This window comes from Phodopus roborovskii, unplaced genomic scaffold (assembly GCF_943737965.1).
Source record: "Phodopus roborovskii unplaced genomic scaffold, PHOROB, whole genome shotgun sequence".
Classification (NCBI taxonomy): domain Eukaryota; kingdom Metazoa; phylum Chordata; class Mammalia; order Rodentia; family Cricetidae; genus Phodopus; species Phodopus roborovskii.
In genome coordinates, this window is record NW_026125059.1 from 17310770 (window position 1) to 17326696 (window position 15927).

Consider the following 15927-nt stretch of genomic DNA (forward strand, 5'->3'; position numbering starts at 1 on the left):
AGTGTCACATAAGTATCATGCATGAGGTTGTCACTGGAAAGCTCTGTGAGCCAAAGATAACCTTACTATTGAAACAGAAGTGTCAATATATGTAAGCACCTGATACGGTTGTATACAAAATAGAAGATTAGGAGTGTTTCAGTTCTGGCCTAGAAAATCTCTTGGAAGAGGTGAGTATTGAACCAGGTATTAAAGGAATTAGTAGATGAAAGAAGACATAAGTAAAAAGAGCAAGACTTTAAATAATTGTTCTTTGGGGCCTTCATTAGTTTCCCTTCTCAGGGCCCATTCAAATAACTGGGACAACAAAGGGGAATGTATTCTTCAAAGGTGAGAGATGTTCCTACATTTCTCAACAGGAAAGGCCAGCACTGTACTTTCTTACCATACTGGTACATAAATGGCTGTGGGGTGGAGGGAGGAGTCCCAGCTTAGATCACAGTCAGGGCCTGTGTTTGCAGCTGTAGTGGGGATGCCTCCCTCTCATGGGGATCTGGCAGCTCTTGGGAGGATTTGAGGCATCCAGAAGTGGAGGAAAGAGTTAATATTACTGACATTTCACTCTGCTCTGTAAGAATGGAGCAGAAGAGCCATAGCATTTCTATGTTTTCCTGCCTGTACCGTAAAAGTGGCGCAAGAGATAGTCACTTCGGAGATCGTGCTTGTAGGCGTGGAGGTCCGAGGCTGTGTTCCTGAGTCATCCAGAACTTGTATAGATTCTAAATTAGTACTCTAAAATCAAGGAGAGATGTGCTGGGATGGGGCTGGGAGACAGCTTAGTCAGTAAGGTGCCTGCCATAGAAGCCTGAGGACCCAGCTTCAGAGCTTCTATACCTACATAGAAAGCTGAATGTGGTGTCCCACGTCTGTAACCCCAGCATTGGTAGTTGACCTTGGAACTTACTGAGCAGCCCTCCTATCCTAATCAGTGAGTCTCAGATTCAATGAGAGACCACCCAATCTCAGAATATAAGATGGAAAGCAATAGTGGAATACACCTGATGTTGACTTCTCACCAACATATATGCACATACCCCAAACAATGAAAACCAACTCTGAATGGTTTATAAATAAATGGTCAGAAAACAATTTATGAAAATTTAAAACATCACCCGAATCTAGTTATTATGGCTTTTATACCTGTGACCCCAGCACTTGAGAGGACAAGGTAGGAGGATTATCAATTCCAGTCCAGTCTGTTTTGCATAGTAAGACATAGCATTAAAAAAGGGGGTGAAGGGAACTCAAAATCAAAAAAAAAAAAAAAAAAATCAAGTACAGACAGGAATAATATATTTATAAATCTGAATTCAGTGACTTTCTTACCGCAATTTCAGTAGCCATTGCTTAATTGTTCAAGAACGTCTGCCGAGAGGTCTGGCCATGTTAGTTAGGTTATTGTCCAAACCAATTTGGGGAGTGGGATATGGTACATGGAACTGCTTGCATGTGCATTTGAAACCTCCCTACACTGTCTGAATTGGTATCTTCACTTGTTTGCAATTGGAAAACACTACATCTTCATCTTAGAAGTTGTAGTTCTTTTTTAGTTGTTATTATCGCCAGTGTATGTTGGTCTTTGTTTTGGTTCTGCAGATTTAGCAGCGAAAGCCTCTAAGACAGTGTAGATCTGGCTCCATTTTGTCTACAGCAGATTGCATCTGTACCAAAACAAGTGCCTTTTAACCAGTGTCCTTATATTCTGTGCCAAATCTATTCTCTATTTATAGATGGAATTAAATTGGGTACTATGAAAGTTGAATGAAATGTGCAAATGAGCCTTTTCATGGTAGATCTGTGTTTTAGGAGCATACTGCTGGGGATATCAAAGCCTGCAGGGATGCTGGGTTGAAACTCTTGGGAACTGTTTCTTCAATGGAATACTGGTTCCACACTGGAGTCCTCTTGTGGCCTCTGCTAGTCAAGGGATGCTGTGACTGGGTCAGGGACTATTCTATGTCATGATTGTAATTCATTCTTCTTGCCTACTAAGGGTATAATTCTCTTTGTAAGGTTTTAGTTCTTAAAATGGGAACTACTTTGAAATAATGTGCTTTGAGAGATACACTCTTTCAGTGCCTCAGATCCATGGATAAAGTAGTAAGACCTACAATCGTATGGTGCTGTGGCATATCATGTGTCTTCTCATCTCCAGATGCAGCACTAACTTTGTAATACACACTTCTCAAAAAGATCTGGGAGCTGAGATGGGGTTGGGGGAGAAGTAAGAAATCCTGTTCATCTAGTGCTTAAAGCTATCTAATATCAACTATAGCCAAGTAAAGATTCCTAGACATCTTAGTTCATGAAGCCATGTAGAATGCAAGAGAGACAGGTTTAGAATTTGATGTAATTTGTGTGTTGGTAGTTCTTTGTATATTTTAAGTGCATACTGGGTATGTTCTTACAGTAGATACATGTTTATTGTAAAATAGATAATTTGACATTAAAAAAATCTTATGTCTTCCTTTTCCCATGACCTACAAGTTTTTGTTTTTGTTTACTCCTAACTAGAAGGGAAGATTGTAGAATTAGGGTTGCTTTGCTCAGCCTCCAGTGCTGTTAAACAGGGACCATGAGGACTTTGTATTATTCAGAACTCTTGGTAATAAGCAATGCAGATCCAGTTTAAACTAGCTTAAGTTAAAAACTGTTAATTGGGGATGTGTTGGCTTACAGAATCAGAAGGTTTGATTAAGATTGACTTTACTGTGTGTGTTTGTGTGTAGGTACCCATAGTCCAAATTATTTCTTTTTTTTAGAGAACTCCCAAGTTGTCCTAGCTGTCATCTATGGACTAGTCAGTTTTAAAGTGAATAGAATATCATAGCACAGCCTTAGCTGTATCTTTTCTTCCTATCTGGGAACCACTATTAAGTATGCAATCCCCTAATCTTCTTCACACAAAAAAACAAGAAATACAGTATTTCAGTGTAAGTATTTATTTTAACTTGTTTGGGGGCCTGGCAAGATGGCTTATCAGGTAAAGGCACTTGCTACCACGCTTGGTAACATGATTTAGATCCCTGCCCCATATGGTGGAAGGAGAGAACCAAATCCCATGAGTTGTTCTCTAACCTCCATACTCATACCTTGGCACATGTACGCATACATGCAAACATCCACTAGATTTACTATGTACATGGGTGTGGGCCATCCACTGGAGCATGAGCACCTTACTATGGGCTATACCTTGAAAAAAAAAAAAAAAAAAAACAGACTCTTCTCTCCCAGCAGCCATCAGTCGCTAGTAGCTCCTGAACTAGAAGTAAGTCCCTCCCCATCCATGCTGGGATGTTTTCTGGCTCGGTCTTGGGCAGGTCTTGTAAAGGTCTTCTATTTTCATTGCTATGACTTTAACAAATACTTAGAGAAGGAAGTGTTTGTTTGAGTTCACAATTTCAGATCACAGCTCATCATTTGTGGAAGTCAGAGTAGGAACTGAAGATAACTTGAAGGTAGGCTTGCTTGCTGTTCCACACAGCATTTCCTGTGACCAAAGAACTCACCTACAGCCAAAGGGGTGCAGTAGGAACCATGGGTAACAGCTTGCAAACTGGTTTGCAAGATGGCTTATACTCAGCTAGCTTTCTTACACAGTTTTAGGACTATACCCTCCTATATCGATTCATAATTAAGACAGTCTGCCACAAACAAGCCTACAAGCTGGTGTGATCTAGGTACTTCCTCATTTGAGGCTTTCCTCTCAGGTGACTGTAGGCTTTTTCAGATTGACAGTTAAAGCTAACTAGAACAGCAGGCAACCACAGCTTTTCTGAGTTCATGAGTGCCACATCCCTATAGTCTCCAGAAGACACAATTTTACGGTATTATTCTTCTTGACCTCTAGCTCTTGAGTCTTTCTGTTGCCTCTTCTGCAGTGTTCCTTGAGTCTTGGGAAGAGAGAAGCCATGTGATAGATGTTTCATTTAGAGCCGAGCACACCACAGTCACTTGTTGTCTGTGCTTTGACCAGTATGCATGTCTACCTTAATTGCAGTCTGCTTGCAGAAAGATACTTCTTTCTGAGGGATTAGAGCTGCACTAATGTACAAATATAAGAATATAGGTTTTTAGAAAACAGGTTGATAATATCCACTTAGCAAAATAATAATAGCAGGTTTTCCCTTGAGCCTTATGACCTCACCAGCCACAATTCTCAGCTATTTTCAGAAACAGGCATGATTTCCCTCCTGGAAAAAAGGCCTTAAATCCAATTAGAAAGCCATTGGTTACCCCTATAATGTCCATACCACTGCTGCACCAGTGAGCATATCTTGCCAGGCTGGTCATTATTGTAGCTCACAGAATTTACAGCTGGGTAAGACTGCTAATAACTTTTCTCTCCCTGCATCCTGCATAGCACCTTCCAAACTCTGAAAGTTAGCTAGAAGGGAAAAAGCTTTCAGGGCAGTACTAATTTGGTTTCTCCATATCTTGTGACCAAATTAGGTGGTTTCTTCAGCAGTAGGGTTGGTCTTACCGTCAAGTTCTAATGGGCAACCAAGAGCAGTGGCAGGAGTCTGTATTGTTTGAGGAGGGGAGTCTCTGAGGTCCTTCTTGACCAGCTATAAGAAGGGCCCTATCCCACAGCTGGCACTGAATTTTTTTGTTTCATAACCTATTACTTTTGGGAGGAATGTTATCCTACTGTTAGGGTACCCCTATCAATTAAAAATACTTAAAATAAAAAATACATCTTGTGTGTGTGTGTGTGTGTGTTCATGTGTATATGTATGCATGTATGTGTGTGTATATAAAGAGAGACTGTATGTCCCTTGTCCTTTCTCATCTTCCCCAGTTTAACCATCCCCTTTTTTCCCCTTTGTACCACTTACGTTCTACAATCCCCCAACCTGCAGCCCACCTCATGACTCCTTTTTAGCATACTGGCTTCTAAATACATCCCAGTTTAAACAAGCAAAAATCAAAGCTAGGGTCCATTCATGAAATAGAATATGTGATATTTGTCTTTCTGGGCTCAGGTGACTTCGCTCAACGTGAAACACCCCTCCCCCACTTAATTATCCATTCTTTAGTAGATGGACATCTAAGCTGCTTCCACTCCCTTGTTACTGTGAATAGAGTAGCAGTGAACATGGACGAATTAAATATCTCTGTAGGATATAGAATTCTTTGGGGACATGCCCAGAAGTGGAAAAACTGGATTTTTTTTTTTTATTATCTTTTTCTAGTATTTTAAAGTATGGAATGTTTCACTACTTTGTGTATCATTCTTGCACAGGGACTGTGCTAATCTTTTATTATTCCAGTCTTATATGTATGCTATGGTGTTTCAGGTTACCCTGCTTGGACATCCCTTAGGGTAGGGGGTGAAAGACTCAGCACCAATGAGTCAGGCACTGGGAGTCAATGGGTAGCAGAGCTTGTTGCAGACTCATTTATTAAGAAAGTTAAGCCTGCCTTTATACCCCCTCCCAAGGTCCTGTTGGCTCTGGCAGCTGACTCTGCTGCATGTCTTTACCTCATTGGAGTCTCTGGGTCAGGTGTTTCTGTCAGCAGGCTCTGGGCATAGAGACAGGCTTGGTTTAGGCAGGAAGTACCTTCCATGCTTGTGCACACTCATGCAGGCTGGCTTGGGCACCAGAGGCAGGGTGCTTGCGGCTTAGGTAGCTTGGCTGCAGTTTCTCCTACACTGTGGAACCAAACACTGTAATTCTACTAGCTTTTATCAGTAACTATTTTTAAGGAACCTGATAATGAGTAAGCAAGTATTCATGAACCAAATCTATCTAGAAATAATAGAAACATGGGAATTATTAATAAAATGTTTCTGTTGGTAAACTCCCAAGTCTCGGGTTTTTAAAACTTACCACAAAGGGGCAAGTGCGTTTTGTCTATAGCCATCCTGGAAAATGAATTCAGGGGATATTTTATTGATGTGCTATTTAAAAATCCCATTTTCAGACTTACAAGGATCTCTTTCGCATATTTGTCTTTATCAGAAGCGCCCTGGGAAGAATTTTTGCAGTTTAAAATTGATTCTTTTGTCGAAGGTAACATAAAAAGTCATGTTGAAGATTCTCTCAGTGGAGTACTCTCTGAGTAAGCACACAGGTGCAGAAGACATTTTGCTGTTTGCCGAGATATTCTTCCAGCTTGGCCTCCTCCAGCCTCTAGCTAAGAAAGCTTAACTGTGGAAGTGCCTCAACCTCAGTTCTCCTTATTTTTATCATTCATTGTGCTTCCAAAAATGTACCCATTTCTCATAGTAAAATACCCCTTTTTAAAGAGGTTCTATTCCATAATTATGATTTGATCCTGATAGTTTTTACTATAATTTTACACAATAGAAAGTTTCTAGTACAAATGTATACACACACACGCTTCATAAATATATGTTTTAAATGAAGAGCAAACATCTGGGCAAAATTTAAATTAAATGAAGTTGCATTTAATAAATAAAATTAATTTAAGATGTTGGAAGGAAAGACTCAAGATTTTACATAGTATTCAATGGGTCTCTGAGTGTGTGTTTGTAATGGCGACTGTGGGAATATCATCAGCCTTCTTTAAATCTGTCAAACAATTAAGAATGAAAACTTTAAGGCAGCAGTAAAATCACCAGTAACTGTGGGTTTGGCTTTTTTATGTTTATTAGAATGTTTTTATTGATTCTGTTATTAAGATTCAAGTAATGTTGAAGTAGAGTTGAAGTTTTTGTATTTTTATGAAGGGATAAAACTGAGTCAGTAAACATGATGTCATTTGAAAAAGCAGTACCCTTGACTCATGTGACCTGAATGTCAGTCCTTGTCCTATAGCTGGCATTAGGACCTTTGCTGGTTTTATAGGTCAGTCTGGAATATGAGGATTGTGTGCTGTGTCTCTCTTCATTGATTTGAACAGTGCATGAGTATTTTCACCAGTGAAAAGAATTGCTGTGTCACTTTTTAATGAGCCTTGTAACCTGAAATAAGAGTTATATGAAAGTTTAGAATTTTAAAAATTTAGAAGTAGAACACTTTACTTTTTTTCTTTTTAAACCATTTGAAGGTACAAAACCCTTATTAAAGTCTATTATCTTCTGAAAGGATTGAGTTTCATTCACACTCTTGGTTTGAATTGGAATAGTTTTTGTTGTGGACTTTTCTAGTAGGTAAACAGACCAGTCTTCAGCATTGAGACTTAATAAATGGATTGACTTTGCTTTGGCCTAGTTGCAGGGTCTGTGAAGAGTGAAGGATAGTCAAGACTGATATATTAGCCAGCATTGTGGGCCTACCCTTTGTAAACAGGCACCTCAGTCCTGTCCTGTCTCCAGATACCACCCCATTATATTGCTTCCAGTGTCAATAAGTTCTCCTAATGGAAAACACCAGTAATACTCTTTCCTTGACCTCCACATTTGTCATTTGCTGCTACTCCTTCTGAGTCTTTCAAATCATTCTTAGCCTTGAGCCCTCATTGGCTGTATCTAGCATAGGTTTTCTATCCTCTTGCTTACCCTTGCCATTGTGGCCCTTTTCCTACAGGGTCCAGTCTGAACTCTGGTTCAGTGCTCTCTAAATCTTTCCTTCCAGTGCTCTCATGTAGCTTTTTTGTGCACTTGGACTATCATCCACCTGCACAGCTGTTTGTTAACTCAGGTTATTCGCCAAAAGTGTACAGATTTTTCCTGGCTTTAACCCTTATCTCCACTGCTTTCTAGCTTTGAAACTCTGGACATTTTGCTTAGCCTCAATATATTTCATATTCCTCGCAATAAAATGAGAATAAACTACCTGCCTGATAGTTTTTGGGGTATAAAGGAGATAATTCACATAGAGAACATAAGAGTTGTGCCTTCAGTACTGCATATAAGTAGCCACAGTCACTGTTAGTTACTCTTACTGTTTTTCTCTTGAGTGTCTTTCAGAATTCTATATGTGTCTTTGTTCAAGTTAACTCTCCCAAATCTCCCAAACTACAAATACTCTTTTTCAAAACATTTGTGTGTTATGAGTGCTTTGCCTCCACTGTCTGTGCACCACATGCATGCAGTGCCTTTGGAGGCCAGCAGAGGGTCTCACATCCCCTGGAACTGGACTTCCAGACAGTTGTGAGCCTCCATGTGGGTTCTGGGAAACAAGCCTGGGTCCTCTGGAAGAGCCTGTAGTGCTCTTTAACTGTTGAGCCATCCCTTCAGACCCCCACAAATAATCCTATTAATGATGCTATCTATTCATTCCTTTCCTTTTTTTTAAGACTTGCTTAAATATTAATTGAATGATTTCTGTGTTGTATAAGGCATAAGACTACTTAGAGGAATACAGAACCTAATCAGATCCTCTGGGAAGGATAAGAGAGATCAGAGATGTATAAAATGATAAAATGTCTATTTAGCAAATGTTTATTGAGCCATTTTCAGAGGATCTGAGCATTATATGTGGTACATGAATTCTAAGTGTGGTGTCATAATTAATGACTGACTGGTGAGATGGCAGTTTTAGCACCTAAAGCATTGCCAATGTGCTTGTCAAATGTAAGAAAGAATTTATCATACAGGCAGGTTGGGGTTTTGGTGGGTCCTTACAGGATATATTGCCTACCTCTGAGGAATCCTCCATATAGCACTCTGGGCTGTATGTCTTGGTGTTTTATTGCTATGAAGAGTCACCATGACCATGGTAACTCTTAAAAAGGAAAACACTTAATTGGGATGGCTTACATTTCAGAGGTTTAGTCCATTGTCATCATGGTGGGACATGGCAGACAGACAAGGTGCTGGAGAAGGATCTGAGAGTTCTACGTCTTGATCCTCAGGCAACAGGAAGTAAACTGTGACACTGGTTGTAGCTTGAGCATAGGAGACTTCAAAGCCCACCCCCATAGTGACATACTTCCTTCAACAAGGCTGTACCTTTTCCAACAAAGCCATACCTCCTAGTAGTACAACTCCCTATGGGGAGCATTTTGTTTCAAATCACCACACTGGGTATAGGGGAACTCTGCAGCTCTCACAAAGGCAAACGTGTGCCTTTGTGTGCCTTTTATGTAAAACATGCTCAAAAGAAGATGATGCCAGATTAAGGAGGTTGCTCTTCCGATGTGTCTTAAAGGGATAGTGTAATTTGATAATTCTTAATGTCGTTGAAGCAATAAGATGTCCTAGTTAATGATTTTGGTTTAAATTCAAATTGAGGTTTTAAAGAAACTCTTATTCTTTCCTGTAACGTTAATCATAGCTATAGCAGTCATTGCAGGGTGAATAAAGTGAATTCTGCTTCAGCCCATGCAGATAAGTTTCTTTCCATGTTTCTGTACATTTCTGGCAAAATAAGTACAGATTCCCCACTAAAGTCCACATTGGCCCTAGAATTCCATGGTATGATTTCATAGCTTTAATCACGAGTTTTCAAAACTGCCCAACAGTCTTAATTCTGAATGTGTTGTAGCAAGGAACAAGGACCAACCCCAGTGGAGAGAAAGAAGAAAGGAAAAAGGAAAAACGAAACCACTGTGGAGAGTTTGGAGCTGGAGCAGAGTCTGCCGAACCCATCCCTGCGGAGTCCTGAGGAGCCCACTGAGTCTGCAGACAGCCAGGTACAGCTGTGACTGGGACCTGCTGGAGGTTATAGCTGCTGGAAAAGTGTTCACATTGACACAGTGCTGCTCTGTGTCGGTCCCCAGCTTACTACCCTTATACACAGGTCCAAGCCGCATTAGTACTATCTTGGTGGGTGAGCACATAGGCCACATGCAGGATATTTCCCAAGTATGGTAGTTACACTAACAAATTCTCCAAAGTTTAGTGTTTGCTGTCTCACAAAGTAGCTATAGGTAGCTATAGGTCTTAGAGGCAGTTGATGTGGAAAATTAAGTTATGAGTCAGGCTAGATAAGGTTCAGAGACCTGTTTGCATGCAGCGCTCAGAGAGCTAGGTTAGTATGGACATCCTGTTCCTGGTGCTGTCAGTAAGAGGTATATTATGTATCAGAATAATAGGGAAGTTTCCAAACATGGAAATAAGGAGCTGCCCCTCTAGCTCAGTTCTTAATGCAGAGTGCCCTCGACACTGGTAGCGATGTTCTTTTTTAGGTTGAGGTACCTTCTCTAGGGCTTGAATTCTAACATTTGAAAGTACCATTTCCTCCAATATCCACAGCAGTATATCAGAACTGGGACATCATTTAGAATAAGATCATGCTGGTGGGCCCCTATGAGTTTCTCATTGACGTTCACTCTAGGTAGGCATTGCTTGTAACATCCTGGCCTTCATAAGTCAGTGCCTACTGTCAAAGTAAGAATCACCTCATAGTCTGTAAACTGAAACCTGTGGCTGTTAGGTGCCTATGCTGGCAGAAAAGCAACTATATTGAGTTGACCACATTTGGTGGGTTAAAGGTTTGTGGGATGATGGTTTCTATGGTGATTTCTAAATAGAAAAGGGAAAGTTTTGTGTGTGTGTGTGTGTGTGTGTGTGTGTGTGTGTGTATGTGTGTGTGTGTGTGTGTTTTAAGAATCCCTCAAATGATATTGGACATAGAGGTGATATAATGAAGAGGTGATAGCAACATGGAGAGATGCTTACAAAATGTCTTTTAGAAGAAAAAGGAACTGATGGTTTTTTTTTTTTTTTTTAAAGGAACTGAGGTTTTACTTATTTTGTATTAATTTTTCACACTACATTTTTAGGAGTTGGTGGCTAAGTGAATTTGGAAAAAAAGTAAATAAAAACTAGAAAATCTGAGTGGATCTCAAAAGACTGAATTCAGAAGTCACCTCCCATCCCTGTTGCTTGGGACCAGAAGTTCCAGAAAGGAAGAAAAACTGTCACTACTCATTAATGACTAAAACACATCTCCCTGGAGCCTGAGACTACAGACTTAGTATATCAGGCAATTCAGAGATTGTGCCATCACTTTCTCCCTTGCTTAGCTAGATCCCATGCTGCATGAATTTAGTTCTTTAAAAAGTACAAGATTCCTTTTAGAAGTTAAATGTGTAGGGTATTTGTGTGACAGTTTTTACTTGTGACTCACAGCTGCTCTGATAAGTGTGTTTGTCCTGCAGAAACGGCGCTCGGGACGGCAAGTGAAGCGCAGAAAATACAATGAGGATCTTGACTTCAAGGTGGTGGATGATGATGGGGAAACAATTGCTGTTCTGGGAGCTGGCCGAACATCTGCGCTCTCAGCTTCTACACTGGCCTGGCAGGCAGAGGTACATCCTTTGCATGATCTTGGCTGTAAAGTCATCCTGGCCTACTTGAAAGAGTTGTTCTGTGGCTCTTCACTGAAGTATAAGTTAGATCACTTTAACTAGTGGTAACGTTCCAAATGTTTCCTTTCCATTTGCATGTGGAATAAAATTCAGACTCCTTGTTCCCAACAGCACCCACACGATCATTCTCTCCCTGTTTCACCAGATAGCCATTCTTGGGAAATGGTTTTTCCCTCTCGTTGCTCTTCAGCCAAAAAGCTAGTCACCTCATCTACCCATCTACAGCCCCTGGCCGTGCTGTCCTTTGTCCATGCTTTCTACCAACACTATACAAGTGGACCACCTTCCTTTAAGTTTCACACAAAATGTGGTCTCTGTATAAAGGTCTTTCTTGCTCCTGTTTCCCCCCCCCCCTTGCCTCTTTTATCTAAAGTAGCTCCCTGTTTCTCATCCCAGTGATTGTTTCTTGCTTATTTTCTTCATGATATAAGCACAGTTGGTAATGTTATTGGAATGTGTGTCCTCTAAGGGTATTTTTGTTTAAAAAAAAAAAAAAACCATTAGACTATAAGATTCTTGCTGGATATGTTAAATCACATCTATACTCTGGCATTCTGGAGGCTGAAGTAAGAGTATCACCATCAGTTTGAGATCTTTCTAGAGTATGTAGTAAGTTCTGGGCCAGCCTGTGCTATAGAGTGAGACCCTATCTCTCAAAACATCCCTAGAAGACTCAATAGGTAAAAGCAGTTTCCACGAAGTCTGGCAGCCTGAGTTCAATCCCCAGAACCCACATGGTGGAAGAAGAACAAGCTGTCTTCTGACCTCCACACAGGTGTCATTTAACAGACATATGTCCTTAAGAAGTAAGTCTTGGGCTGAAGAGCTGGCTTAGTAGTTAAGAGCACTGGTTACTCTCCCAGAGGGCCAGGGCTTGAGTCCCAGCATCCAGATGATGGCTCACAACCAGCTGTAACTCCACTTCCACAGGATTTGACACTGTCTTATAGTCTCCTTTAGTAGCAGATATGCACATAGTACATAGACATGTTTTACACATAAAATAATAACAGGAAATTTTAGAGCAAAGTCACATAGTAAATTTTTGTCTAGATAATTGTAGCTGCAGTTTCTTTCCAGCCTGGTCTCACAACGGATTAGCCCCAAATAAGCACACAGAGATATATTAATTATAAACTGTTGACCGATAGCCCAGGCTTCTTATTAGTTAGCTCTCTTAATTATTAACCCATTTTTATTAATCTAAGTATTTCCATGTGGTCTTATCTTACTAGAGAAGGGTCTGGACCTGTTATTCCTTCCTTGGCTACATGGCGCCTCCTAGCAGCCTCTCTCCTCGTCTGGTAGTGTTTTTATTCATCAACCAATAACAGAAACATATATACAGGAGGACATTCTCCATCAGATAATGAAATCAAACGAACTTGTAATTGTAGTTGAAACTGGTTTGAAAGATGCCTATTGTGAGCCTGCTACAAGGCCAGCATCTGGCATGTAGATGTTAATTATCCAGATGATTGTTCATGCCACAGAGCTCTTTATGGTAGAAGGACATGCAGCTTTACTAGCTCTTCAATCAGTGGCAATAATGTACTGGGTATAATGACCACACAGAAACTGGAGTAGATAAGGGTTCATCAGAAGTTGAGGGCCTGAGAGACATTTCCTAACAGTCAGCCATAGGTTATGATATGTCAAGTGGAGACAAGCATGGCTGGCTGCTGGGGTGTGGTTTGTACAATGATGAGATGTAAGGGATAAAAGAAAGGTAGGAGCAGAGCTTTGCTCATCTAGTATGAGTGCCCTTTTATTGTCGATTGAGTTAGAGATAGAAGGCATTAGTAGATTAAAGCAGAAGAGCAGAATGACCTTATCAGCATTTCAGATGCATTTTCTTCCATTGGGGAGCATTTGTTGAGGAGAATGATGGTATGGGGACTTGATTGCAGACATACAAGTAAAAGGAGGTTTAATTGAGGAGGTCTGTGCCAAGTATCTGGTTTAGAGAAGATAAGAAAGGGAAATGCAGAATCATGCTGTGGGTATAGGATGGGAGTTGTTGCCAGTAACACATTCTGGGACACAGGCTGTCACTCTGGAGGCCCTGATGCTGACCTGCATTACTGCTCATGCAGAGTAGCAGCAAGCCATGTCCCCATCCTTCCTGGATGCTCGTGTTCTTAGAGAAGTTGGTGATGCCTAGCCTTCAGACACCTGTCCTCCAGCCTGAAGCATCCTCATGTTACCTCCCTTGTCTTTTCTTCAATCTTTACAAGGAAAGTAGCAAGAAGCTGCCTGCTTGATTTTACTGTGTGCAGATTTTTACAAGACTGTCTCAGTTTTGGTCTCCTGACTATTTGTGTAGTTTATGTGACTTTTATCTTTTGGAGCAAATGAGCTTTAATATGAATAAAGCATCAACTCATACCATTGCCCTTGTCTCTCTAGGCTCTCCTCTTCAGTGCTTTCAGTGCCTTCCTCTGGCCTTGGCCATGCATGGTAGTCTGCATTCACCTCTGGCCTTTCTGCATGCATGATAGGCTGGGGTCTCCTTCTCTGGCCTTTGCTATGCATGGCAGGCTACATTTGGTTTCCCTTTTGAGGATGTCCCTGCTCCCCTCAGCTAGAGACTTGCTCTGCTCTGGGTTACAAAAGCACTTTAGTGTAATTAGCCCTGTCACTGCCCGTTGAATACCTGCCAACTTGCTTTTGTTGTTGTTTCCCCCTCCTAAGCCATGAGCTGCTTCAGAGATGGGTTTGTGTCTTTAAATTAAGCCCTGGGATCATTCTTGAGATGAAACCTCTCAGGGCACTTTCTGTCTTCTTTTTGTGATGTTACTGTTATGTTTATTTACGGTGTTGAGTCAGCTGGAACCCTTGAACCATTCACAGCTTGTGATGGGTTTTCATTGCCTGTGCTATGCTGTTTTTAGTTAATTGGATTAATAACTTACAAACATAATTTTCACTTAGGTACAGCTTTGTGTTAGTTAATAGTTAATATCTGTGTACTTCTTTTTATGTATCTATGTATTTAATGAATTAATATATTCAAACTCATTAGGCAAACAGCTATATTTTCTTTTTCTTTTTGCTTGATTCCTAGGTTAAAAGACAGGGATGATTATTTTGCTTTGCCAGGCACATGTTTTCTACATTTCCTGATACATTATTTTTCCTAGTGGTGCTTATACTTTTTACTGTAATGTAGTCATTTGGACCTTCAGACAGATGTCTTGCCAGATTCGGTGTTGCTGGGCCTGTGTACCTGATTCCATACCATGGCCTTGCTTTGAGCTCTTTACTGTTGGATTCCTTTCACTCTTAGTGTACTGGCTAGTCTTTTGTTTGTTTGTTTTGTTTTGTTTTCTTGAGACAGGGTTTCTCTGTGTAATAGCTCTGGCTGCCCTGGAACTCACTCTGAAGACCATGCTGGCCTCAAACTCACAGAGATTCTCCTGAGTACTGGGATTAAAGGTGTTCACTGCCACTGCCCAGCTAGTTTTATGCCAACTTGACACAAGCTAGAGTCATCAGAGAAGGAGCCTCAACTGAGAATGCTTTGTTAGATCGGGGTGTAGGCAAGCCTGCAGTACATTTCCTTAACTAGTGATAGATAGGAGAGAGCCCAGCCCACTGTGGATGGGGCCACCTCTGGGCTGAAGGTCCTGGGTTCTATAAGAAAGTAGGCTATGCAATCTGTGGGGGAGCAAGCAAGTAGGCAGCACTCCTCCATGGTTTCTGCATCAGCTTCTGCCTCCAGGTTCCTACCCAGTTTGATTTCTGCCCTGACTTCCTTTCGAATATGAACAGTGATAGAAGTGTAAGCTAAACATGCCTTTTCCTCCCCAAACTGCTTTGGTCATGGTGTTTTGTCACAGCAATAATAGTGACCCTAACTAAGATAGGCAGGTTTGGTGGTTTCCTGTCTTCTCCCTTCTTCATGGAGTACAACCAGTTTTCACGCTGTTCTCTTCAGGCAGTTTCCTCTGCTGTCCTCTTCTGCTCAGATGAATGTCATCAATCACCACAGCACTGTCTCAATTCCCTGCTGCAGATCTCTGTTCTTCCTAATCTGGTGCCAAAATACTAGAGGGATTGCTGGTATTCTGTGTCTCCTGCACACTTCCTAAGTGCTAATATCAAACATGATGAACTGAGGATAAGAGATAGTTAATGGAGTCTGAGGATGACAGGATGACTATTAAGATCCCATGTAGAAACACGTACTGTGTCCTTAGTGTCCTCTTAAATAGTGTCCCATCAGCTATTGGGGCCTAATTGTAAACTCTTACTGGACTTGCAGTTACTGCTGTAGTAAGCATTTGCTCTGAGACATTCAAAGACAAGCGTGTTCATCATGTCTTCCATTGATGAGATTGCTGGAGAGCTGGGACCAAGCTCAGAACCACGTTCGAGCTCTCTGTGGCATTTAGTAAAGACTCAACGATTTGAAATGAGTTTTACTTCTAGCTGGATCCATCTTTATTGCTTGGTAAAGATTAGTTGTGGTAGCAGTAAATGAGATTTTAAATTTTGAAATGTTCTTGGAGAATAAAAGTTCTAAATGATATTAGTCTCTAATATACAAAGGTGTCAGTAAAATGGTCTTCTGAAGTATGATTTGAGAAAACGAATATTTAAGAGCAGATGGTTTTTTATATCTGCAAACTGTATCAATGTTCATACATATGTGATCTAGCTTATATGCAAACTAAGTTTAGGGGGGAAAGATGCTAA

General features: G+C 40.8%; 1 protein-coding gene and 1 pseudogene across 5 annotated transcripts in view; one reads left to right on the forward strand and one right to left on the reverse strand.

Moving 5' to 3' along the window:
* Chd6 (chromodomain helicase DNA binding protein 6) overlaps positions 1 to 15927 on the forward strand; it is a 157706-nt gene that overhangs the window by 56547 nt on the left and 85232 nt on the right. For all 5 annotated transcript variants that reach the window (XM_051187234.1, XM_051187258.1, XM_051187263.1 and 2 more), the window contains exons 4-5: positions 9399 to 9546; positions 11017 to 11166. In XM_051187234.1, coding sequence (XP_051043191.1) covers positions 9399 to 9546; positions 11017 to 11166 — 298 coding nt within the window. The remainder of the gene's footprint in view (positions 1 to 9398; positions 9547 to 11016; positions 11167 to 15927) is intronic.
* On the reverse strand, positions 5201 to 5299 carry LOC127225440 (uncharacterized; annotated as a pseudogene).